Below are 24,526 nucleotides of genomic sequence, written 5' to 3'. Positions count from 1 at the left end.
TCTAAGTACCTGTGGGCCGTAGCTGCCACGTCGGAGTCAAATGCTAAAATCCAACGCCAACAAGCATCCCCCCAAGAGGCATCAAATGCGGTGTGGTCACCACCATCCATGGACGCTTGCACGCAGGAGCACTCGGCTCATCAGAGCTTTGTTCGCTTGCTAGATCGCCTGCACGGACTGCATGTTTGCACTACCAATGCACCGGTCTCCACCCCAACCAGTTTCAGCCTAGCTTAGCAAGCTTGAATTGACTGATGGGGAAATGCATGCATGCGAACAATTCGCTTTATATTCCGACGGCGTACAATCGACGGCCGGCACCTAACCGTGCTTCGTGCTGCTTGTACACGGCGGTCTACACAGCCACTTTTTGACAACCAGTGCTCGGCGCAATCTCTTTGTAGCTGTTGGAGAGATACGGCCGGGTGACGATGCCTCAGTTTTCTGACTCTGGGAAAACACCGGCGGCCGGCTTCAGAAAGGCGCTGTTCTTTCTGCTTAGCTTACGCACCCGCCCGGAGAGATACAAACATTCGTAGATCAGAGGAGGCTAGATAGCATAGCAGGGTTGTAAAGTGGGAGCGTGTAGGCTGTAGAGAGGTAGGGGCGATCAGATAACTAGATAAGCGAGGCAAATATACATATTTATATATATCCACTCCGATTCCAAGGCAGGCACGCAGGCAGCCAGATGGAATGGGAATGGGAGGCTACGCGCCTTGCATTGGCATCCGCATCTAGCTGGGAGTGGACATCGATCGATGGATCGATCAATCATGCCGCACCCGCACCCGCACTCCCCCCTGCCCTGCCCTGCTGATCGACCGAGCAGAAGGAATAATTAATCCATCAGGCGGGTGCGGGCTTTATTCGAAGCGAGCACCGGATACATCATCCATCCATACCCGCCAGATTGGACGCCGGCGAGGCCTGCGCCGGTCTGCTCTGCTCGGCGAGGCGATATTATTTCTCGCCCGGCCGGGCGATGGATGCCGATCAGCAAGGTTGTTCCCCTTTGGACGCAGGCAGCGAAATGCCATTTGATGGGCATCCTAGTGCACCGCCGCTTTCGGATCGGAATAACTGTTGCAGGCATCGTATCGCTGCTGCATGCCTAGTTGACGATTTTTTTTCCTTTTTTTTTCGTACTGTGAATATACGGTACTAGGGTTGTTGCTTGCTTGTCCGGCCAAGCCTGTGAGGAAAAGGAATGTCTTGTGAATGTGCAGTGTTGTATGGGGTTGGCTGTCCAAGAAGGAATGCTTTTCTGATCTTCAGGTAGGTTAGCTTCAAGGAATGGAGCACTACTGCTATACATCCGAGAAGTCAGAGGAGATCGAAACTACACCGCTGCTGCTGCTGCTAGTAGAGGAGCTCTTTGCATGGAGGTGGAGCCATGGCGGCATGGGCGACGGGATGGACGGGCAACTGGGCTAGCTATTAGGGCTAGTCAACCACATCATGGATCCGTCCGTGTTTCGTAGGATCGGAGGAGGAAGAGAGAGGCTTTTGCTTCCCGAGGCTATCCGGCCGGTTTTCCAGTACCGAGGAGTTAAATCCGCCTGGGGCGTACGTGGACGGGATAAGGAAGAATGCGATGAGCGAGATGATGTGGCCGAGACCTAACTACACTAGGCCCTGCCTGGTGCCTCGTCTCGCCGTCGCAGCGCTACCGCGCGCCGTAGCCTTAGGCGCTAAGCTTGTAGCGCGTGTGCTCAGCGCGCGCACGCCGGCCATCACCGGCGACGGGGGGCCCTGCGGGGGCATCGTATCTGGCGCCATCGCGCCGGCCACAGATGGCGCGGCTGATTGGCAGGGGAGCTAGGCCTCTCGATTATTGGATGCCCTGCCACTGCCACTGCCGCGGTGCGATTCCTTCCAGATGGAGCCATGGAGGGATCGCTCAGTGCACAGCGCAGGTGTGGTGGCTGCAGCCCGGCGCGGCCATCTCTCTTCTCCGGGATACCATTATACCAAAGCCACGACGATGCGACGACGACGTACTTATACCAAAGTTGTGCCGCGACGGCGACGCCCGGGAGCGTTATTCTTCCTGCACCCGGGAGCTCGCAATTGGGGGTGTACATGGTTGGAACTACTACCACCGGAGCTCTATCTAATACTGGAACTGCTACTTGGGAGGAGCATTTTAGTATGAATTCGCATAGGTATATGGTATAGCAATAAGGGGAATAATTAGGGACGTGCTCCATATTCCCAATGACACGGGAGCATCGTATCGTGCACGTAAAAAAAGATGAGCCACGAGTGAGGTAATGCTAGCTACTCCCATTTGGCGGATCAGGATCGCAATTATCTCACGTGCCGCCCAGCATTCCAACCTATTTTCTCGGCTCGCGGGTGGTGGTGGGGCATCGGGTTGCCGGGACGCACAGTGACCGGCACTGGCGGCGATGATCCACCTTAACCGTGTGGATGGGGATGGAATATACGGCGGTCGTGCGGGTCTATCGTTCGTTCTATCCAGCCAGCCACTCTGAGATGCTTGCCGGACTTTTTTGCCCCCTCCCCATCTCCGATTCGTGTCAGATGCCCGCGGGACTCTCCATCGATCTGGACTGGACGTGGCCGGGATGCAAAGCGAAGGCGGCCAAGGGAAATGGCATCTTCCTCCCGCCCCCGCGTCTCTGGCCCTGGCTCGCCGCGCGAATGGCCGCCAGCCCGCCACGGCCGGCCTCCGCGCCCCCTTGACCCGCGCGCACCGCACCCACCGGGAAATGGACACGCCGTGCCGTCGCGTCCGTCGCCTCCGGCAGCGAGAGGCACCTGCTAGTATTAATTAAGGATGGACACGCGGGCCCCGGACAAACGGACCCAACTTAACCGTCGTTCTCCCCCGTCGACCCGTGCAGCTCAGGTCGCCTCCCGGCGGCCCCACCCCGCGCGGCCGCATGCGTGTCAACCACTTGCGGGCGGCCGGGATTCCGGCGCGCACCGGCCGCGAGGAGGTAGCGCCGACCAGGCGGATCCCGACTCCGGCCTGACGCGCGAACCGCGCGGGCCCAATTCCAATTCCTACCCCGATGACCGGTGGCCGGAGCCCTGGACGCAGACGGCACGGCGATCGGGTTGGTTCCTGCGCGGGAGGGCGGCGCACGCGGCACGTTTCGCTCGCGTCCGCACTGGCGCACTGCCTGGCTCCCTGGCCCAGCCGACTAGGGCGAGGGCGAGTGGACATCGCCCGCTCGATCGATCACTTGCCTGCCCGTGCGAGCCACGCGTAGGCGAGGTAGTGGCGGTGCGTGTCAGTGGGGCCCTGTGTGCAGGTAGCCGACAAGCCACCGCGCTTCTTCTTCTTCTTGTTCATGCTCGCGCGACGCTGTCGCCACTCACCACTCGCCACTCACCGTTGTGATGCTAGCTTAACGTCAGATATGAGCCACACCGTCGAGGTTTCAGTTCGAGGTTGTATGGATCTAATTGTCCTTTCCTGTGAGTGTAAAGGTGCTGGAGGAGGAAGGAAGGTCGCGGTGCGGTGCGGTGGTTGATCGGTGGTGGTGGAGATGGCTCGTGGGCCGTGGCAGAGCATTGCCTGCCGGTTGCGTGGCTGGGAGTCCTCGCAGTTCGAATAAATCAGGACGTTACCATGATTGCAACTTTAGAAAGAGGCGAAAAAAAACGAGCTGGTAGGGTCACCTCTGCAATTAGGTGACTAGCACCGAAAACCGTTTGTAGATCGAATGGTTCGGTATGTTGACAATCCCTATCTTGTTGACAGCAGCCTCCATATTTGTCGTTGCCTTCAGCGTTGCTCCTCTGGTGTTCGTAAGCCTGTTTGTGGTTCGGAAATAAAACTGTCTCTAGTGCTACTGTAGTGTTGCTACTTGCACAACGGTGTAAACAAGATAGGAAGCTGTCGTGTAGACGGAGCATCCGGCTCTTGGGCCCTCAAACCAAACAGGCCTATGTCTGGTCCGCGCTACACGACGGATGCTCCGTCTCCCCACGGGCCGGGCTTTCGCTACAGGCGCAGCACACATGGGCAACAGAAAACGCTAGGGATGTGCATGATGCGAGCCCTGGCGGTTGGCACGACCAAGTAGTGGCTGGGACATGATGCGCGGAGGGGGCTAGAAGAAATGAAGAATCAGCAGGATCCGTTGGAAAATGGTATCAGGATATCTTGGATCCTCTCTATGACTCTATCCCTCATTTCTTCCATTTCCTCCTACCTAGGAGGCTAGTGGTGTGGAGGCGCAATTGAAAACATTATCATCTTCTTTACTGCTGAAGTGCTAGCGCTGTACCTGATCCTTGCAACAGCCCACTAGTAGTTTTAACGCACGCTTCACTTAAAACTGGCTACAGTTCATCCGACTGCCGTCTGCCAAAGCTCACAACCTAGATGCATTATCCTTCGTCTGCTCCGCTCTACCATCGTCAAGACACAGGACCTCCAAACACCTCAAGACAGCTGGTGCTACTGCATTTTGAGATGTGTTAAGTGAGCTGTGATCAACTTGATTACAGGGTTAACATCTCAGATTCAGGTTGAAAGAACTTTATTTTAAATCAGAAACCAGGGAGAAAAGAAGCCACACTTGCATTGCATCTTCCTCATGTTGTAAGAAAAGAAGGCAACTCCTAAGAATCTTCTTTCGCCAAAAGTGGAAGCAGCTAGCACATTCAGAAGGTATCGAATGAGAGGTAACGAGGTGGCGCCCGCCTCCGCCTACCACTAGACAGACAAACAGGCATACCGAGTAGGAGTACTAGGCTACTAGCAGTTGCAAGGAACACGCAGAAATGATACAATTGAGCTTTGCACGAATTACGATGGGCTTGATCAAGTACACGAAAAAGGGATAGCTCTGGCTCAGGCGTCGACACGACAAGAGCGCGCGCGCACGCAGCCTAAGTACATTGGCGAATTAGGGAGGCAATTAACCTGCTTCTCGAAGTACTAAACATCACTCTCTTAATTAGGCTATGAACGCTCCAAGGGTACCCCAACATCTGTCTGTCTCCCTACATGAGCAGGCTGCGGATGATCGCCGCCTGCGCGCTGCTCATGTCGGACGTCGCCAGCAGCTCCGACAGCCTCTCGCTCAGGTCGTCCACCTCCTGGTGCAAGCTCCTGATGTAGTTGCACGTCTCCTGCAACACCCTCGCCGATGGTACCTGCATTGGAGGAAAGAAGGGTGAATTCTTCTCCATCGTCTCAAAGCTCATGCCATATCTAACTGTTGAAGCGTGAGTACAAGGGCAATAGGGGATGTAATTGTAGGAGCAGCTGATTACTTCATAGCAATTTTCGATTCAATAATAGAAGCCATTCAACTTTGATCAGCAATTTCAGCAAACTCGGTAGTTGTACCAACAGACCGGCCATAGGTACGAGATCAAGTTTTTAGGCCTTAATGCAGTGAATGCCAAAGGGTAGGGTAAGTTACAGCTCACAGTGGTCCGCATAAGTTGGTTGCTGCTAGAAATTAGTTCTGGACAGAGCATTCAGCTCATAAAGAGGGAATGGTGACAAACTGTTACATACTCTAGCATTGCTCTGGAGGCGAGCTTCAGGGAGGAGGTCCTGCAACTTGGAAACGAGGTCACTGATTTGCTCCTCGGTGATCCTCGACGAGCCAGACTGCCTAGACCGTGACCTCCGGCTCGACATCTCCCTTAATGTGGTTACCTGGAGGATGGGAGGAAGCGGTTTTGAAAGAGAGACCAATTAGGATGGTAGGAGTGAGATAAACAAGTTTGAGATGTAGATGACGCAATGGCAATCATGCACTGGGTAGAAGCTATGAGGAGAGGGAAGACAAGTGCATGGGAGAGAGAAATGGACGGGTTGTGGGTGGTTAAATAGTCGTAGCTCCATAGGAGAAGCCTAAAGAGCAGGCAAGATGAGGTGAGCTTCCCGTAGCCTTAAGATAGTGTAAGTTCCAACTTGAGTCCCTGACCTATAGGGACAAGGTACCATCACATGTAGGATATACTTTAGTGAAAGCTAGGCTGTAAACAGTTTAGAGAGCTAGAGAGAATGGTTATAGGAGCTTGCGCCAGTGTTGTGTTACTCGTGCATTGCCCTGCAAGTGGAAGAGCCTCTGATCAATGGGATATGAAGAAATGCCAGTGAGAAAGCGGACTTGGAGGCCAGAACTGTCAGAAGGAACCACGCATGCCATGTTACTTGGCGCACCAAAATATGCATGTTTATTATTTTTGCCCCACATTATGTATATAATATATGCACATGAACAAACAGCAGTGGTTATGCAGTAACTGGTAGATGTCTACATGAGGTTGTGGACAACTCTCTTTGTACGTGTCTAGGATTCAGTATATACCCATGCATGCATCATGCATCTCTTGTCTTCCTAAACAGGAGTAGGAATTGAACCCATGGGCCCATAAACAAACAATGCTGGTTGAAATTCAGTACTCACAACTACAATCAATAAGCATTTGCATTCTGGGACATCGTGAGTTCTAATAGTATTGATGTCCGTGTACAGTTTAATTCAAGTATATAGCCCAATGACGAAATTAGCATCATTGAACTTTGTTCCCTATAAAAATTGCTCTTGCATCATATATTAAGAGATGACCACTATGTATCAAGAAACCATCAACCGTTTCCCAAAAACCGATGAAACAATGGGTGAACATATACAATTAATTGTGCAGTGAATAGATTCAAGAGTGTTAAATACCTCGCACTGTACATCAGATTCAGCAGTGTCCTGATGCTGATTGGTCTGCCCGATAATTTGGCGCCCACAGCCCATGTCTTGTGGCACCTCATAATCAATACAGGTATGGGTCACATACTCAAGTTTAATTAACCGTTCTCCTCACAGTATAAGCAAATGTCGCATCTGATGTTGGCTGTTGATGCATCTGATCCCTGTACAAAGTTTCCAGTAAAAAATGGAGGTAAACAAAGAAAGTATCTTATTGCAATTTTTTTTACAAGCAGCATTGTTAAAAACAGTTGCTTATATAAACACTTCTGAATCAAACCAGTCAGTTTTATTATCTTCCTAAAGTTTGCATAAAATATAACAAACCAAGCTGGGTGGTCGTTTGGGGGATAAGTGTAGAATGGCTGGTGAATTGGTTATTTCGTAATTTAGTGAGAATATATGGAGAATCTTTCTTTCTTGGCATATGATAATACAATTTGGGCATAAGGGGCTATTAAAAAAACTTTACCTTCTTAAGATTGGGATTTGCAATGGAATATCCTTGAAAAATTAACACAGTATAATCATTACCAAGGATTTCAACTCCAATGAACTCTAATAAGTAATAACTTAAGACGCAAGCAGAAAATATATAGGCAACTCAACTCCAATGAGCTAGTGAGTGGAAAATAGTATATGCACAAATGATATAATGAATACGCCCTTCCAAAGGAACAATTGCTGCGCATCATGGAAGAATCATTGTGAGGCTTGACCAGTCAATGCAACCTGTGCAGAAGCTATAGTGCAACTACCAGCTGTAGCCTGTACTACAAGCTTTTCTTTGTTCTTTAATGGCCAATGATGTTAGTACGGTATAGATTAGCCCTTCACAACAACCAGAAGCTCAACCATTAGAATGTGACCATACAGTGTTAGCATGTGTAGTGTGTATGCTTTTGTACTTGCATTTTCACTCTGTTTTCTCTGGAACTCCTAAAAGAAAGTGTATCAGCAGCAAATTCTAAAAAGTTTGCATGATAACGGCGGGAAACTCAATAATAACAGTAGAATAGTTGAAGGCATTTCACAACTAGATTTGCAAATACAACCGCGCCAATTCAGTATTATATTCTGTGCAAATTCAGTACCTAAATCATCATATTCTGATTCCACCAAAATGAATGATTGAGATACTAATCTTTTTTTCCCCGACAGAATACTGATGGGAATTGTAGCCCTCAAAGTTTTTTTTTGGGGGGGGGGGGGGGGTGTGCATGTTGTAATGCGAGATGCATAGATCATGAAAAACTAATGATATAGAAAGAGCGCAATAATAGAGAATACATATCCCATTAACGTAATAAGGATCCCATTAGCCAGCCAATGACAGCAAATAGATGCAGCACAAATTCTCATTGTCTCTTGAATATTCAAATTCACATGATCCACTGCTATTATAATATAATCCTAGATCATCAGCTGCTGCCTGTTTAAAAAATTGAGCCATTGACCCTAACAATAGACTTAATAGCCTAGCTGTGTAATGAGCATAATTAGCATCAAAAGACTTGCATATAATACCAATTGCAGGGTAAGACACTCTGCAAATGACCATATAGCTGTTAGGTACGATGTTAATTCGGTATAGTATGCCAAATCACAATCAAAACAAGCTAGTGGGAGATGATCTAAGCGTATCATGATGGCAGCATGTCTGACGGGGCACATGTAGCTGAATCCAACTAGTTGGAAGCACCGCACAGGTTGTCACGTGAACACGATTTAATTTATGAAGAACCCCTTCACCCCCACACAAGGTCACGCACACACTGACAACCAAGTGAGATCAGTCTTTTGTTTAAGTCTACACTTGATCAAGGTAGCGAATCAACAGTACTGCCTATCTACTAAACAATTGGCCAAGTAGGCCTTGCCTACTCTACAGATGGCTGGAATCACATGCACTATCTTAGCATATAGCGCTACATCAACAAGCTCCCACATGCTTCACCTATAACTAATCTGTCACTCCGTTTGTGCGTAAAGTTTGAAAAGGCTTATGTGAATCATGCGGACCAAGTAAATCTCTACTGCAGATCAACCAGGGACAGTGATGAAGCCTCATGGTCTGATACTGAAAAGATCCTCAAGAGGATGGTCCACGTCAGGAATGATTAGGATATGTGGGGTTACAGAAAGTAGCCTTTCCTACCTCAGCGCTGACATGATTTGGCCATCAGTAAGAGAATCCCTTAACATTTAATCTCCACAGCCTGATGAAATTGTCTTAGAGCACTGACGTAACAAAATCCAAAATCACTGAACATTTCAAATTAGTTGATACCATCAACACATGTTGTCATAACTCCAAAATCACTGAACAGGGTAAAATCCTGATTCCTTAATGAAAGTAGATCATATGTATAACACGTTCAGGGATATACACAGGCAATATAGATTGGAAACTTTTACCAAAGTTGAGTTCATTGCACACGAAGCTCCCACTCTATACCAGGGTCCTTAACCAAACTTGGAAAATGCCAGGTATAACTCTGACACAAGAGGTATCATCTTATCTGGAGATACTGAAGGTCAGCCATCTTCAATTGAAAACAAGGCAAAATATACACCCGCTTCAGGGAAATCCAAGACCTATCTACCAATAAATACTGAAACAAGAAACCTGACAATGTCCTGTGCTAAAAGCCAAAATAATAGCTATTTGAATTAACAAGGAAAAGAATCCAGATCTTGCTGCAGGACCTCAACATGCTCATCATTGAAAGCTAGATTATACTAGGGTGGACAGTTGGTACACGAGAAATAGAAGTTTCTAGACCAAAGCTAGAATTTGAAAGCATCTATGGTAATAATCAGCAGCCAAATATGTACCTTACTATAAAGGTTGAGCGTGAAAGTCATTCAGGACAGGATGATTGTGGTCTCTGTAACAACTCACGTGGAAATTGGTGAAAATATATAGTTACATCAAAAGAGCTCCCAAAATGACAAGCAAAAAGAGCACAGCAAGGTGATTGACACCAAATTTGCATACCAATTTCGCCTAAATAATAGTAACTTCATGGCAAATGGCGTAGGATAAGAAAATAGGTACCTAATATCCATAAAACTGAACAACAGTTATACGGAATGGATAAAGATAAGTTGGGAGGTTAATTTGAGGAAAGGAAGCAACCGAGTGTGTGGCAAGTGCTGTCTTGAAACCGAAACACCGAAAGTGTCTAGTTCCTCTGATCTGCGCATGTTAAGGCCAGCGTATTCATATCTGAACTTTTTGGTGGAGTAATATTCATTCCATCAAACAAACCACTACAAGTGGGGCACTATATGTATAATTGTACGAGGTATCAGTTCATATATGGAAGGGCAATAAGTAGTTACTTTTGGAGATGAAATCAGGGCCGTTTGCTTTGGGAAGCATGCAAATTCCGAGCATTTTGCAACCCCCTCAAATTTTTGGAGGTGATCAGAATGGAGATACCTTCCACTAATGGATGGTTGGTCGTTTTCCCTTTTCTTTAACTAAGGGATGGTTATGGTTTGCTCATCTCACTGCAGATATTATAAACTGTTGCAGTTTGGCTAACCTTTTTCATATGATAAAGGTTTAGCATAGCATGCAACTGCTAAGTGCTGTTATCGTAAACTCCCAAAGTAGAAGTAAAGATATCCAAAAGGAGACCATTTCTGTTGTCCCCGGAAACCAAAAGAAATTAAACAACATGTAAACGTCTGTATTGAAGTAAAGTATCTCTGCTTACCTAGTCGAGCTATACTCAAGGATCTTTCAGAACGAGTTTGCAATGAGATCAGGACAGTTACTGTAGCATTATTTAGAGGAGTGCGCATAACTAGTAAAGCTTTATATGAACCAAGTTTCCTTCCAAGACTTTTCTGTTGAACAGCATCACTTCACAGTAATCGAGCAGTATATTTTCTTGGTCATCTCCATGTTCAGAATATAAAAGATATACAGACAAGATAACTGCAGGTTCCAGATCTATAGATGTTTCGGTTGCCGAAAACTAATCAACCTAATATATATTTAACATACGTAGGGACAGCTCTACGTCCCAGCATCTACATCACAGTAGTAATACAATTAGAAGGCTAGGAGACAAGGAACTTGCCTATAAACGTATTTCGAAGCATCCAAGTGTAGCTGGGAGAAATTTATAAGTCCCACTTGAAGGGAAATAGGTACCTATCTCCATTGCAGTTTAACAAATGTTATCTCTCCAATTACATTACGTCCATGCAACATGGTTGCAATCTGCACAGGATAGGGAGTTTGTTGAATCAAATGGAACTGTGGCTGACAGGGAATTAAAATAATAAATATATAGGAGCATAAAATAAAAACAACAGAATTTAATTGAAGGTTTTCATTATTATGCTCTGTAGTATAATTGCATCTTATGATGAGTATGTTGGGGTCCTAATCTTCCATTATGTCCCATTCTAAGAAAAGTGAACAAAAATATGCGAGGGTACAAGGCATTGTGATTGACAGGTACAATGTGTAGAACATAATGCATTGCTTTATCCAGTCAAGAGTCAACCAGAACTGATCTAAGCTTTTCTAAAATCCTAAGTCGCACCAAAAAAATATAAAAGTTGTATCACAGCAGCAGCAGCACCCACCCCCCACCCCAAACACACACACAATTTTTTTACACCTCACTGGCAGCTTGATCCTCTTGCGTGCAAACGCTTGAAAGCCACTGAATCCACTCAATAACAATAAACATGATATAAACCAGCGACATTTCAATTTATGGTTGCCCAGAGCAAACAACGCAAACATGTAAGTACCGACGGTGAACCAGAGCACAAATTGGTTCTGGCACTCAACAGTACAGGCGGCGCTCAATTCAAACCAACGAAGAATCAGCTACACCAACTCGCAGCGGCCATCAAAATAGATCTGACCAAGGTATCACAATAGCGCAGCTTGAGATGGAGAATGAGTGGACTTACACTGCGGAACCCTTGCGGGGGATCGTATCGCCACCCCCCCCCCCCCCCCACCCCCCACAACAAAAGTCGAAGCAGAACGACATAGCGGGACCCGCATTGGTCCTTGGACTCGGAACGAGCACAGCCGCACGGGGATCCGAGCCGAATCCAGCAAAATTTCGCGGGGGAAACTGCGAGAGGCGAAGGAGAGGGAGCGGAAGCGGTGGCAAGCGGGCAGCCCGTCTCCATCTGGCATCTCCTCGCGCTCCGCCATGGCGGCGGCGAGGCAAAGCCGAAGCGCGTGGTTTCGGTTTCGTAGGCCTTAATGGGCCCATAGCTCTTTCATGGCTGAAATATCTTTTTTGAATATTCAACTGTGGATCTGAGCCGCGTCGTGTAAATTTGACACACAGACGGGTCGGCCTGTCTACTAGTTGACTTGGTTCAGCCCACACGTACGCGCGGCCTTCATCTGACGCGGGTGCGGCCCATCCAGAACGCCGCCTCGCGTCGGCGCGGGTGGGATCCGATCGGCAATCGAGACTCGAGACTGGCCGCGCTTAGCGATGGCAACGGACACGAACTCAAATACTGAAATGAAAATTATTTAGATCTACTAAAAAATCTATACTAGGATAGGTATAAAATTTTGTCCAAATCCAAACATATCGGATTAATGGGTACCCACGGGTCATCCATGATCGAGAATATTTCTTTACGCATTCGTTGCACCCTTGTCATGATAGAAGCTTGTCAACGATCAATACGTACATATCCTTCTCATTACCAACTATATTTCAATTTAAACAACTAAAAGAGATAATAGATAATATATTTATCTACGCAACAAGTTATAGTTTGCATAAATATAGAATGAGCAATAAGTTCATAATTTATTTTATTGTATAAACATACTTCAAGTAGCAATGGTATTAGCAAGTTTGTTACGAGTTCATAATAAATGGTGGTATTAAAATCAAATTTGTTACAAATTTATAATAAAATGATTATATTAATATTAAATTTGTTACAACCTTATAATAAAATGGTAGTATGTACTTAGATTGCATCGGATTTAAAAGACCTACTTGATACTATAGAAACGAATCCATAACCATAAACCCGACGGATCCAACAGGTAGAATATTTTTGTCCATTAACAAATTCACGGGTCGAAAAGTTAATCCAAATCCATACAGTAGTGGAGTAGAAATCATCGGATTTCGGATTTCGGCTACCATTGCCATCGCCACGCTGGAGGGCGGCGCAACCCGACGGATTCGACAACGCGGCGCCGGGTGGTGTGGTAGTTGGCGCGGTGGACGACTACGCGTGCGGCCGCCCAGGCGTCGCCATCCGACCAGGTGGGCAGGCGGTGGCGCCGCGCCATCGCAGGGCAGCAATAACGAAAGCACCCACCAGTGACCCAACGGATCCCTCATCCCATCGTCGTCCTGCCTTCCTCGTCCAGTCGGGAACTCGCGAGCTGGCGCCGGCGCCCTGGCGGGATCCGATGCGCAGCCTCCCATCCAACAAGCCACACAGCCCACCGGAAAACGCCACCACGTACGACGTCGCCGTCGTACGACCGGCCGTATCCCCCTCCGCACCTCGCCGTCGACCGGTCGCCGTCGAGCAACCGGAAGAAGAGAGAAAAAAAGGTTAACGCGGACGAGCGAGCTACCGTCCAAGCCGCCAATCCCGATCCCGATTGGCCGGTCTGCGAGTCTCGCCGGGCCGGTGCACGATGCGATCAAGGGCCGTGCCTGTTCTGGTGTAACACCTAACATTAACAATGCAAGACACGCCATGGGGACGGCTGGACGAGAACGCGACGCCGAGACTCGCCGGGCAGGGCCAGGACGTCCAGCGAGCGGCGCGTACACGCGGGGGTGGCCGAGCCTGCGCGCCCACACATTTTTTGTTTCCTCTCCCAGTTGCTCCCCTCGCGGCATGGACCACGCGCCGGGAGCGGGCCAGCCAGTTACGCGAGATTCAGGAACCGGCAGGCAGCACGGGCATGCGCCCCCAATGAATGTGTCAGGAGGCAGAGGCCGTTTCGTCAGGTTCCCCGGAATGCCCAGGCTGCAGGACGAGGGCTGTGGCCCGTGACCGATCGGCACGGCGGCACCTGAAGCAAGCCGCGAGATCAACATCGGCGTGCTGCGCGTACAGGGTACGCGCGCACCTCACCCCACCTGCTGCCGCAGCAGCGTGGATCAGTAGGTCCCGGGGGCAGCTGCGAACTTGCAACGCGACGATGATACGGGGCGCCCGCGTCTTAATTCTTAACAGGCCAAGCCGGTGACGTGTCAGGGAACCCATTTCCATCTCTCGGCTGCAGGTTCCGATAGACTCGTCGGTCGATTCCCATCGTTCATTTTTTTTTTGTGTGTTTTTTACTCCCCCGGTCTAGTAAAGGAGAGGAGATAAAAAGTAAAGCCAACGTGTAAAAACCGGGCGAGAGAAAAAAAAGGGAAGACAGGGTGTTTCCTCTATATACATATATATTATCTGTGCAGGGGGTGGTGCGGTTGGGCGCGACGTCACCGTCGGAGGTGACCGGCAGGATTGACCACCGCGCCGCAGGGAACCGAGCCGAAACGCGCGCGTCGACCGCGCCCCAGCCATCCGCCAGAGGAGGCGGTCGCGTCGCGCGTGGCGTGCCGTGCGCATTGCCTTTTTGGGCTCCGGGCCCGGGGGGCCGTTCCCATCTCTCGATCGCCCTCGGCCGCCGCCGCGACGTCGGGGTCGCGGCCGCCAGCCGGACCACATCAACCGGACGGATGGGACCGAAGGGCCGCCCCGTACGCGGCGCCGGCGTCGGATTGGACGTGCAGGGGGAGGAGCTAGCGGGAACCACGCGGCAGCGAGCGCCGGCCAGCCAGCGCGACGCCGCGGTGGTAGTGGTACAGTACAGCCAGCCAGGTTTGCCTAGGCTGGGGTTGGGAGGATGGTATGGAGCTGGCGAGCCCGCTAGCCATGGCTCGTGTCTGTCTGCCTGGCCCACGTCACCCTGGCCTCCGCTCGTCCAAGTATTTTTTTTTTCTGCCCAGAACCCCGGATGCCAGCATTACCTGGATGCTTAGCTAGTGGATGTAAACTTTGTTCACGGCTGTGATTTTTGCGAGACGGTTTCATGCTTCATTGGGCTTGCGAAACAGCGTTAGGGTGTGTTCGTTTCCTACACTCTAAATTTTAGACCCATCACATCAAAGAGAATCTTATCATTTAGAAGTATTAAATAAAGTCTAATTATAAATTTTTTTCACAGATGGATGCTAATTCGCGAGACAAATTTAATGAGCCTAATTAATCCATAATTTGCCACAGTGATGCTACAGTAATCATCCGCTAATCAAGGACTAATATACCTCATTAGATTCGTCTCGCGAATTAGCTCTGGGGTTCTGCAATTAGTTTTGTAATTAGACTTTATTTAATACTTCTAAATGATAAGATTCTCTTTGATGTGACCCTTCTAAACTTTAGACCTCATAAAACAAATACACCCTTAGCACATTCGTATTTTTTTTCTGTATGGAACGAGCGAGTACTACTACACACACGGGGCGCGGAGAGTACTGGCAGTACAATCAGGGATCAGCGGCAGTGGACGACGCGGACTCGCGGGGAAGAAGACAAGGCGCGGGGGTGGCGTCAAGCGGAAGCGAGGGGAGGGAGCTGGGGAAGGTAAGCCGTCCGTCAGCCGAGAAAGCCCCCTGTACCTCCTCCATCCACAGTGTCCACCAGCCCCACACGGATGGAGCAGTGGAAAAGCGAAGCGAGCTGCGGGAGCGAGCGAGAGAGTGCGCGCGCTCTTCCCTTGAAGCGACATTCAATTTCGCAACAACTTGGGGGGGGGGGGGGGGGGGGCTACCCCTGCATGGCGAGCGGCTAGCCCTGCCCAGCATATCCATTGGAGCGGTGGTGGTGTGTGAGCATACGAAGCGGGGCGGCGAATCATTTGGGCTGATGGCTACAGTGGACAACATGCCGTCTCTCCCTCTTCTTCTCTGAGTTTAGCGAGTGAAGGAAGTGATGGGATGATCGAGGTGGGCCTTGAAACATGCTTGTGTAGAAAGAAACATCACATCACGTCGCGGATCGAGGCAGATGGAGGCGAAGGCCAGCAGAGAGAGCAGCGGGATGAGGGGGCGGTTAGCCATGTGAGCACGAGATCGCTTTAGGAGGGCGCGCGGAGGCGGCCGGAGCAGGGTGGGCACAGCTCAGAGAACACACGCGCCGCAGATCGGATCCGTGGCGCATGTGGCCGCTCCCCCGTCCACTCCATGCCTCCATGGGAGGGGTGGGTTCGAGCTGCTTGTCTGCTAATCCCGGCTACTCTCGCCTCTCTTGTATTGTACCCCTGCGCTCCCAGTCCCATCCCCGTGGCCGCCGCCTCGCTCCTCCCCTGTCGCCAGTCGCCACGCGCCACGGGCATCCAGGCCTAGCTCTACAGGCTGCAGCGCGGCACGGGTGCAAAGCGATCGAAGCCGAACGAACGAAGCTGCGAGCAGCTTTTGGGGGACGGAATAATCATCCGTGCCGGCCGCAGGCCCGTGCGCTTTCAAATGCGGGGGTCTAGCTGGTGGTTGTGGCGGCTACTGATATTCTAGTCGTGCGGAGGAGCAACACGTTCGAATCGTGTCCATCACCAAAGCACTCTCGTCAATCAGCAGCGGGAGCAAGCCAGCGAGCCCCGGAGGTCTAATAAAAACTATGCTCCCACCATGTCGTGCAGCGCGCGCAGAGGTAGGCAATGCAACCTGACGGCGACGTGCACGGCGCAGAGACGGTTGTTTCGTTCTCAGGAGACGCCGCATTTTTTCACACCGGTGACGAGGCGAATCGCGTTCTCCCCCTCCCCTTTGCGAGACTTTCTCGACGATCCGGTAACCGGAGCACGCGATGCGCGTGTCTTTCGCCCCCGCCCCCCTTTCCTCTGCGCGCCGGCGCCGGCCCTGATTCCACAACGGGGGCATAGCCGGAGAAAGTCCCGGGCTTTGGAATAATTCCCCGTTGGTGGGTGGGTTAACTTGTCATCATCCTCCGCAATTTGCAGCTAAAGCAAAGCGCAGTAGTACCAGTACATGCAGTGCAGCTGGGGAGGAGAGAGAGGAATTTCTTGGCAAGTGCATTTACGGACAGAACACAGAGAAAGGAGAGGGAGGCACAGAAAGAGAGAGAGGGTAAAGTGGCGTTGCACTTGCCACTTGGTGTCATGGATTGGAGGGCGCTCCTTTTCAGGACGGATCCCCTGCTAAACCCCACGCACTCGCATTAGCAAGGGGCTAATGGTAATCAGCAACGGCCAGCAGCGAGCACATCCCTCCCCACTCCCCAGTGGGCGCCTGCTGCGAACGAGCAGAGCAGAAATCATGGCGACAGTGCGTGGCCAAGCGAGCGAGGGGGCGAGAGCACCGGCCACCGGGCCACCTTGCTTAACGCTCGAACCAAACCAGTTGCTGTCGCTTTATGCTGGTTGTACGTGCCGCTGCAGGTGGCCCGGGTCGTTGAGATCGCTGCATCTGTCGCTTCCCTGATGGATAGATCCACACACCCCAACATGCGTTTTGATAAAAAGCAGCCAGAGCCCGGTCGGTTTGGACCAGAGGGTGAGCGAGAGAGATTCCTGCTGATTACTACCTGTACTGAACAACAACTGATGCTGCCAATTCTAAGTTTCTAACTGCAGCTTTAGGCGCTGACTTCACCTCAGATACGCATTGCTTCCTTCAAAAAGCCACGGTAAATCCCCGTATTTCCAAAGATATGTTAGGAAATGCTGCTAAGCATGCAGGCAGTAATCTGTAACCTGAAGGAACAGCTAAGTTCATTCAGAGCGAGTCATCCGGCAGCGAGAGCAGTACAGAGCTCCCGCCGTGGAGATGCGGCAGCAGCAGAGGCATGAGCTTTCGGGAGCTGGTGGAGACGCCGCAGCGGCGGCGGCCACGGCTAGATCCGAAGCCACCCACCCAGGTACAGAGAGGCTGGCTGGGCTGGCTGGTTGGTCGGTGCGCTGCAGTTTTCTCGCCCGCCGAGCGCCGCGAACTAGTACCGGGCGCTGACGCGGCCTGCCCTTTCCTGCCTGCGCGCTTTCGAGTAGAAGCACCCGCTCACGCTGCAGCCCGGCGACGCCCATATGCGCCCAACCCAACTGTTGGAGAGGGGAGGCCATGCCAGTAACAAGTACAGGGGAAAGGTAAACTCCCAGTGTACTTGTTACAGCGGTAGATTCTGCTCGGCGGCTTTGCTGGTAGGACGTGTACTTGTTCAGAGCGGCAGAGCGTGCCCGTTTCATCAGGCTTTCTGAGAAAGAAATTCCCTGCTTCATCGTCTCATCGAGCGCAGCTTAAACCTCAAGTCTCAGGCTGCGCTTGTGCTGCCAGTAATCGAGTTTTTCTTCGTCCTTTTTCTTGGCTTGGACAGCCGCCCCCGATCGTGGTAAAGTTCAGGCATGAGCTTGCATTTGAAGTCTGTAATTGCAGATCTGAAGACATTATTTTAGGTCGGAAATGGGATCAGTGTGATGGCATATCGCCTTCCTCTTAATTGGACACAAGAAATAAATGCGTATAACTTCAATCTTGCTAACCAAGTTAGGCTAGCTAAGATTGATCACCACCGCACCTAGAGTTGGGAAAGCTAAAATAAGATGATTTATGCCTATTCTTTCAGTCCAAGAGAAAACAAGTAGCTCAACCAATGACTTGTTGTGCACCCACAGTGCCAACTCCTCAAACATGCGGTGTGCCAATGCCTATCACAAATCCTAGTGTGGAATGGTAGGTGTCACTTTGCTCGCGCAAACTTAACATCTTGGGGAGCTGGTCTGATAAAGCAAATCCACCTTGTACACCAAATTTCATACTTAGCTAAAATACCTTTCACGGTTCATGTAGTATGATGCCGAGATCATCCTTGCTGACATTTTCCAGCACAAGCTGCTTCATGCCTTAAATGGGTATTTAACCCACCGGATTAATTCTTGCTTGTTCCCCCACGGCAGAAGGTACTTTACGCAGTGGAAGGTGTTTAAGGAGAGTAGTCAATATTATTGTAACTCTCATTCTCTCCTTAAATAAAAGAGCAATAGCTGTTCAAAAGATTTACCACCCTTGCTTAGAATTAGACGTATTTCACTCCATTAGGAGAAGAAAAGGCTTGACAAACAATTATTTTATTAATATTCTATCTATGTGATACAAAAGTATACTTATCAGAAACTTTTATAATACAAATATGATGGCATTAAAATGTCCGTTGGGCAAAGACAAGAGCCATAGCAATGCTAGCCTCAGCTGTTTAAGTGGAAAACCATTTTTTTTCCACGCCTAGCAATTAGTTTAGGACCTGAATGTATCAAGTGGTGTATTCGCAGATGAGGGCGTAGTAAACATATGCGTTGAAGTGCTGATCTACATCCAGACACTAATGTGCTACTTCTACTACCATACGCAAAAGAAAAAAGATTAAATCTGAGCAAAAAGAAACGACTGAAGATTCTTTGCAGGGCCACTTTATTAAATCCTTCGGGCTCATAATCAATGCACTGATTATCTGTACACATTTTAAATAGGAATAGTAGTTGAATTGACTTTAAGCCGGTGGTTGTATATGTGTAGATATAGCCTGCGACGGAGACGAATAACCAAGACAACGACGAGGGAATAAAAAATACAGTACGTTTATTTTATCTTTCTGGTATACTGGTTGTATACTAGTACGAATACAGTTGGTACAAAAAAGTTCTACTGTGAGTGATGAAGAGAAAAAAGAAGTTGTACTGCTGCCAATCAGCATCGGATGAAAAGAAACTGAAAGGATACGCGAGACCGTCGCGTGTACAGCAGAGTAGGCAGCGGAGCGGAGGATGCGCTGCGGCTGCGCGGAGAGGGGGGGGAGAGAGAGAGCGAGAGCGAGAGCGAGAGGGAGAGAGAGAATCCACCTCAGCTTTCAGGTGAGCTGGCCGGTGGCCGGTTCCGCCCTTTTCTATTTCTGAGGCCTGCGCGGTTTCCAATTCCGACGAGCCAAAACAGACGGACGCACACAAAGCGAAAGGGGAGGGGGGCAGAGGGGGGAGGAGAGAGAAAATGGAGGGGGAATAAATAAAAAGGGAAAGAAATAAAGTGAGGGGAGGGGAGAGTTCCATTTCCCCAAGTACTAGACGAGAGGGAGAGGGGGAGAGAGAGAGGGTGGGGAGGAGGAGCAGAGCCAGAGGCCAGCAGCCCTCCCAGCACACTACGACGCGAGAGGAGAGAGAGAAAGAGAGTGGGGAGGAAGGAAGGGAGGCAGCAGGGGCTGCAGCAGAGGCCAGAAGCATTAGAAGCGGCAGTCGTAACCAAGTGGCATCAGTAGATAGAGCCCATCCATCTATCTAGCTCTACAGGTATAAATCCTCACGCATCGGTAGGAGGGCGAGGGAGAGGGTGGGGAGGAGAGGCCGTCACCAGGCCAACTACCAAGTGGGGGAGGACCGGAGGTGGGGGATTTCTCGGGGGAGGAGTGCCCGGGAGGACCTGATTGGGGGCTCCGGGCCGCGGTCTCTGAGCGCAGATTTGGTGCCTGCGATCTGCCATGGATTCGATTTTGGTGAGCTCCTTTTACTTGTTTTGGCGTCTTGCTCGGCTGGCTCGGAAGATTCGTGGTAGCTCAGCTGCTGTGGCGCTGAGAGATTCGGTTATCTGCTCATAGTTTGGGGAGATCGATCGGGTTCTCGCCGCGAGATCTAGTCTAGATTCGATTTTTGTGCCTGTTTTATTAGCGAGGTTCGGTCTCCTCAGATCTCAGTGTCTTCCCCTCTGTTCCTGATCCCTTTGTTCTTGTTGATTTTATCCCCCTTTTTTTCCATTCGATTTATGCGCCTGCAGATCGCAGCTACGAGTCTGGATTGCTTAGCAAGCTAAGATTTCTTTTTTCTGGATCAGTCGTAGAAGAGGACGAGGAGCAAATAAAGCAACAGGAGTAAGAATTTCTCGGGGTGGGCAAGGGAGAAGGCATGATGCTGGAAGGGAAGTCCTACCTCGTCTCGCGCTCCCTGCCGAGCTCCTGCGAGCCGGAGACGGAGTGGGCGTACCTCGCGCACGAAGTCCTCAGCGGCAAGCGCCCCGCGCCGGAAGATGTCGAGGAAGCTGACGGCGGCGGCAAGCGCAGCAAGCCGCCGTCTCCGCAGCCGCACACGCCGGACATCACCGAGGGCCACGGCTCCAGCCGCCATGCCTCCGGTGGTGGGGAGCAGCAGGGCACTGGGAGCAACCCCATTAATTCTATCGGCCGTGACCTGACCATCAATTGCCTCCTCCGGCTATCCCGGTCGGACTACGGCTCGGTGGCCTCCCTCAGCCGGGACTTCCGCTCCCTGGTCCGCAGCGGGGAGATCTACCGCCTGCGGCGCCAGAATGGGGTGGCGGAGCATTGGGTCTACTTCTCCTGCAATGTTCTTGAATGGGATGCATATGACCCATATCGAGACCGCTGGATCCGAGTGCCCAAGATGCCGCCAGATGAGTGCTTCATGTGCTCTGACAAGGAATCACTTGCAGTCGGCACTGAACTGCTTGTGTTTGGGATGGCGCGTATTGTATTCAGATACAGCATCCTAACCAATTCATGGACGAGGGCTGATGCAATGAACTCGCCCCGCTGCCTGTTTGGGTCAACAAGTGTTGGGGAGAAGGCCTTTGTAGCTGGAGGCACTGATGCTTTGGGCACCATACTGAGCTCGGCAGAGATGTATGACTCTGAGTCACATACCTGGACGACTCTCCCCAGCATGAATAGAGCAAGGAAGATGTGTTCTGGGGTTTTCATGGATGGCAAGTTCTTTGTGATAGGTGGCGTAGCCAACAACAACAAAGTACTGACTTGTGGGGAGGAGTATGACCTGAAGAGGCGTTCTTGGAGGATCATCGAGAACATGTCTGAAGGCCTCAACGGAGTGACTGGTGCTCCTCCCCTTATTGCAGTTGTCAACAATGAGCTCTATGCTGCTGATTATAGTGAGAAGGATCTCAAGAAGTATGACAAGAAGAACAATAAGTGGATTACTCTTGGAAAGCTGCCTGAACGGTCTGTGTCCATGAATGGGTGGGGGCTTGCTTTCCGAGCATGTGGTGACCGATTGATTGTCATCGGAGGCCCGAGGACCTATACTGGTGGTACTATTGAGCTCAATTCATGGATCCCAAATGATCGGCCGCCTGTGTGGAATATGATTGCCAGACGGCCATCTGGGAACTTCGTGTATAACTGTGCCGTGATGGGTTGCTGAGTCCACTGAATAAAAGATGAATGAAGTGGATATTTATGAAGGATGGTATGCATAGAGGCGGGCCTGTCCAATTGCTTCAGCCCTTATTCTTCGTAGCAATTTCTGCCTTCTGCCCAGTTTCGGAATTAACTGGACATCAGCTGATTGTCAGCAGTCTCATGTAACCCTTGAGTTCTAATACTTCTGTTTCCCTGCTAATCCATTTCCACATTTGCATTTGGATCAACTGCTCGTGATTTCAAAGATATGAGACTATGCAAAACAAATGTCTTATTAATAATCTAGAAAGACTTTCAGAGGGTTTTTATCTATTGATGAGAGGAACCTGTTAAGAAATACTTGATTCGCCTGCAGTTGCAACAAATGCTAATTCTTTTTCATCAATCTTGCCTGTTTCATAATGTGCATACCTTTCTTGATGTTATGAGCTACCAAGTTGGTACTTGGTGATGATATATAAGAATTGCTTGTTGCGAATTTTCATGTGGCACATGCTTGAACAATTCATTTGTTCTATTCGTATTTAAGTGATAATAAAATGATCCTTAATCTGAAGCTCTTTGATTTTGCATGTTCCGATTTAGTATTTTTTCCTGCTAGATACCATTCTCAATAAGTAGTTACAATAAGAGAATATGAGGATTCCATTATGAACTTCATAAGGTCAACAAGGATAGGAATTTACATTTGTTCTCTACTCTTTGGCTGTGCTCTTCTGCTTGCCTGAGAAGCTTGAACAATATTTGGAATCATAAGACTGCAGAATTCCTTTGAATTACTAATGCTAATTGTGAGACGTATGTTGCACACCTATGAAGAAATTCAAATGGCAGTGCTTGCTTTTTGAAAGATGGTAATGTTACCTGTTGATATCAGGATTACTCGTCCATGACTTGTCAAAATGATGGTCTTGCTGTCTAGAGTGAAAACAGAGTCTATAGGAGGCTTTTACATTCTTCACCGAATGAAAAGTTGCTTCATTTTTCTAGATACTTCTTAAGTGAAAGAAAAACTACTAGGATGCCCATTGACCTGGCGCTCTTGAGCATAAGCTGTGTGGAACAGGGAGGGAAGGGAATTACTTGTGTGCTGCAGTATTTATCTAGCTACAACAGTGCTTGCCTATTGGCTGGAACTAGTATAATTTTATTGTTCTAGCCTTGTGTTTATTGCACTATTTCCAAAATTGGGTACAATTCTTTCTGCTGCAACTTGCCTAAACAGTGGAGATTATTGTGCTTGCCATATCTTCTGCCTGAATAGGCCTGATTGGTTCACAGAGTGTAAACTTGCTTCTCTCACTGCTGCTAGTAACGTGGGATGTCAAATTTTGGTGCAAACTAGAACTACCAGTGACCTGTTTTCATTCTATTTGTAACATGCGGCCTGTTTAGAATCTATAGTAGCAATAGCAAGTGTGATTTGCCAAAAGGAAGCATTCTGCTTTTCCTTTCAGTAGAGTTGCACACCAGGAATATAAACTTTGCATGTATTTCAAGCTTTGCTTCTTGACTCGAAATTGTTGGTTCCCTGCATGTTGCTATGGCTTGTGGTGCAGAGAAGGGCATTCCAAAAAATCTGTGTTGGCAGTTTGTGAATCTTTGACGGAGCCTTTTCTTACATTTGTATAGGATAAAAGGTCAACAAAGCCTTTGCTTAACCTTGTAGGATCTGGTGCCTTTCCATAACAGGTATCCCAACCTGATTAAACTCTCTGAATTTCTAGTGTGACAGACATGTTCTCGGAGCTGGACGGATCAGCAGGTGACTGACTCCTCAGTCAGTCCACAATGGGACCGATGCAGAGAGCTGACTGTTCTTGGTGTGTTGCGTGAAGCTTTGTTCCTTTGACTCCTGGAGCTGCCGCTGCCGGTGTACTGCCCCTCTATCTATCAGCCTCACGCCCAGGCACAGGAACAGGATGGAGGCGCGCGCCCAGCCTGGCTCTGGCGTCGGGGGTTTGGTTTCCCTGTGGATACGTTGGCCGCGGCGCTTTACAGCACGGCCGCTTCGCCTTTCCTTCGTCGCCTGGGCGCAATGATTCCAAGGGATGGGGGAATACTGGATGGGAATGCGTTGCGTTCGGAATAGGATCGCAATAATTTTGATGTGCGTCGCTGTTGTACTGCTGTTCTGGTATCGGGTCGTGCCGTGCGGCCACTGCATACATGCCTCACTTGGCAGAGCCTTATTCTCCCCGCCTCCCTTTCTTTCTATCCCCGTTCCGGATAGCCGATTGTTTGCCAGGGCATGTTCTCCCCTCCTCTGTTAGCTTAGTAAGTACACAGGGAATAGTTGTTAGCTTAGTAGTTAATTTTGTACCTCCAAATTTTTGTTTTCCCTTCACAGTTTTGCTTGAACTGTGCTCTGGAACGTGTAACCCTCTGAGCAAAATTTGAGCTACTAAGCCTTTTTCTTCTCCATACAGACGCTATTCTTCAAGAATAATATTGCCATCACCGAATCAACCGGTGCAAAATATTGTCCATTTTACGCACTGCATAACTTGCAGCTGGAGGGAATATAAAATCTGAGTGGAGAATAACTAACAGAATATATATATATCCAGGGAAACGTTCGAGCGCGCAACCGCATTGGTGCTGCCTAATCGACCTCC

The 24,526-nt window shown here is 49.5% G+C and overlaps 2 protein-coding genes across 7 annotated transcripts; one reads left to right on the top strand and one right to left on the bottom strand.

Moving 5' to 3' along the window:
• Positions 1-4,617: 4,617 nt before the first annotated feature.
• LOC112873826 (transcription factor ILI6) lies at positions 4,618-11,713 on the bottom strand. 4 transcript variants are annotated; one of them, XM_025936902.1, is made up of 5 exons: positions 11,658-11,713; positions 8,869-10,950; positions 6,681-6,874; positions 5,513-5,656; positions 4,618-5,142 (listed from the first exon to the last, which is right to left on the bottom strand). In XM_025936902.1, the coding sequence occupies exons 3-5, from the start codon at positions 6,753-6,755 to the stop codon at positions 4,990-4,992; spliced, it is 372 nt and encodes a 123-aa protein (XP_025792687.1). In that variant the 5' UTR covers positions 6,756-6,874; positions 8,869-10,950; positions 11,658-11,713; the 3' UTR covers positions 4,618-4,989. The 4 variants fall into 4 exon arrangements, with proteins under 4 accessions (XP_025792687.1, XP_025792686.1, XP_025792688.1 ...); XM_025936901.1 differs by having other exon boundaries at positions 10,808-10,950; XM_025936903.1 differs by lacking the exons at positions 8,869-10,950; positions 11,658-11,713 and having other exon boundaries at positions 6,681-7,864.
• Positions 11,714-19,719: 8,006 nt separating this feature from the next.
• LOC112873825 (F-box/kelch-repeat protein At1g74510) lies at positions 19,720-24,330 on the top strand. 3 transcript variants are annotated; one of them, XR_003224824.1, is made up of 2 exons: positions 19,720-20,231; positions 23,636-24,330. XR_003224824.1 is itself a non-coding variant. In XM_025936899.1 (2 exons), exon 2 carries the CDS (start codon positions 20,638-20,640, stop codon positions 21,907-21,909), a length of 1,272 nt encoding a protein of 423 aa, XP_025792684.1. In that variant the 5' UTR covers positions 19,757-20,028; positions 20,567-20,637; the 3' UTR covers positions 21,910-22,293. The 3 variants fall into 3 exon arrangements, 2 of the variants coding, with proteins under 2 accessions (XP_025792684.1, XP_025792683.1); XM_025936899.1 differs by lacking the exon at positions 23,636-24,330 and adding an exon at positions 20,567-22,293 and having other exon boundaries at positions 19,757-20,028; XM_025936898.1 differs by lacking the exon at positions 23,636-24,330 and adding an exon at positions 20,567-22,293 and having other exon boundaries at positions 19,758-20,231.
• The last annotated feature ends 196 nt before the right edge of the window (positions 24,331-24,526 follow it).

This window comes from Panicum hallii, chromosome 9 (genome assembly GCF_002211085.1).
Source record: "Panicum hallii strain FIL2 chromosome 9, PHallii_v3.1, whole genome shotgun sequence".
Taxonomy (NCBI): Eukaryota; Viridiplantae; Streptophyta; class Magnoliopsida; order Poales; family Poaceae; genus Panicum; species Panicum hallii.
This window is presented reverse-complemented; position numbering and strand designations above follow the sequence as displayed.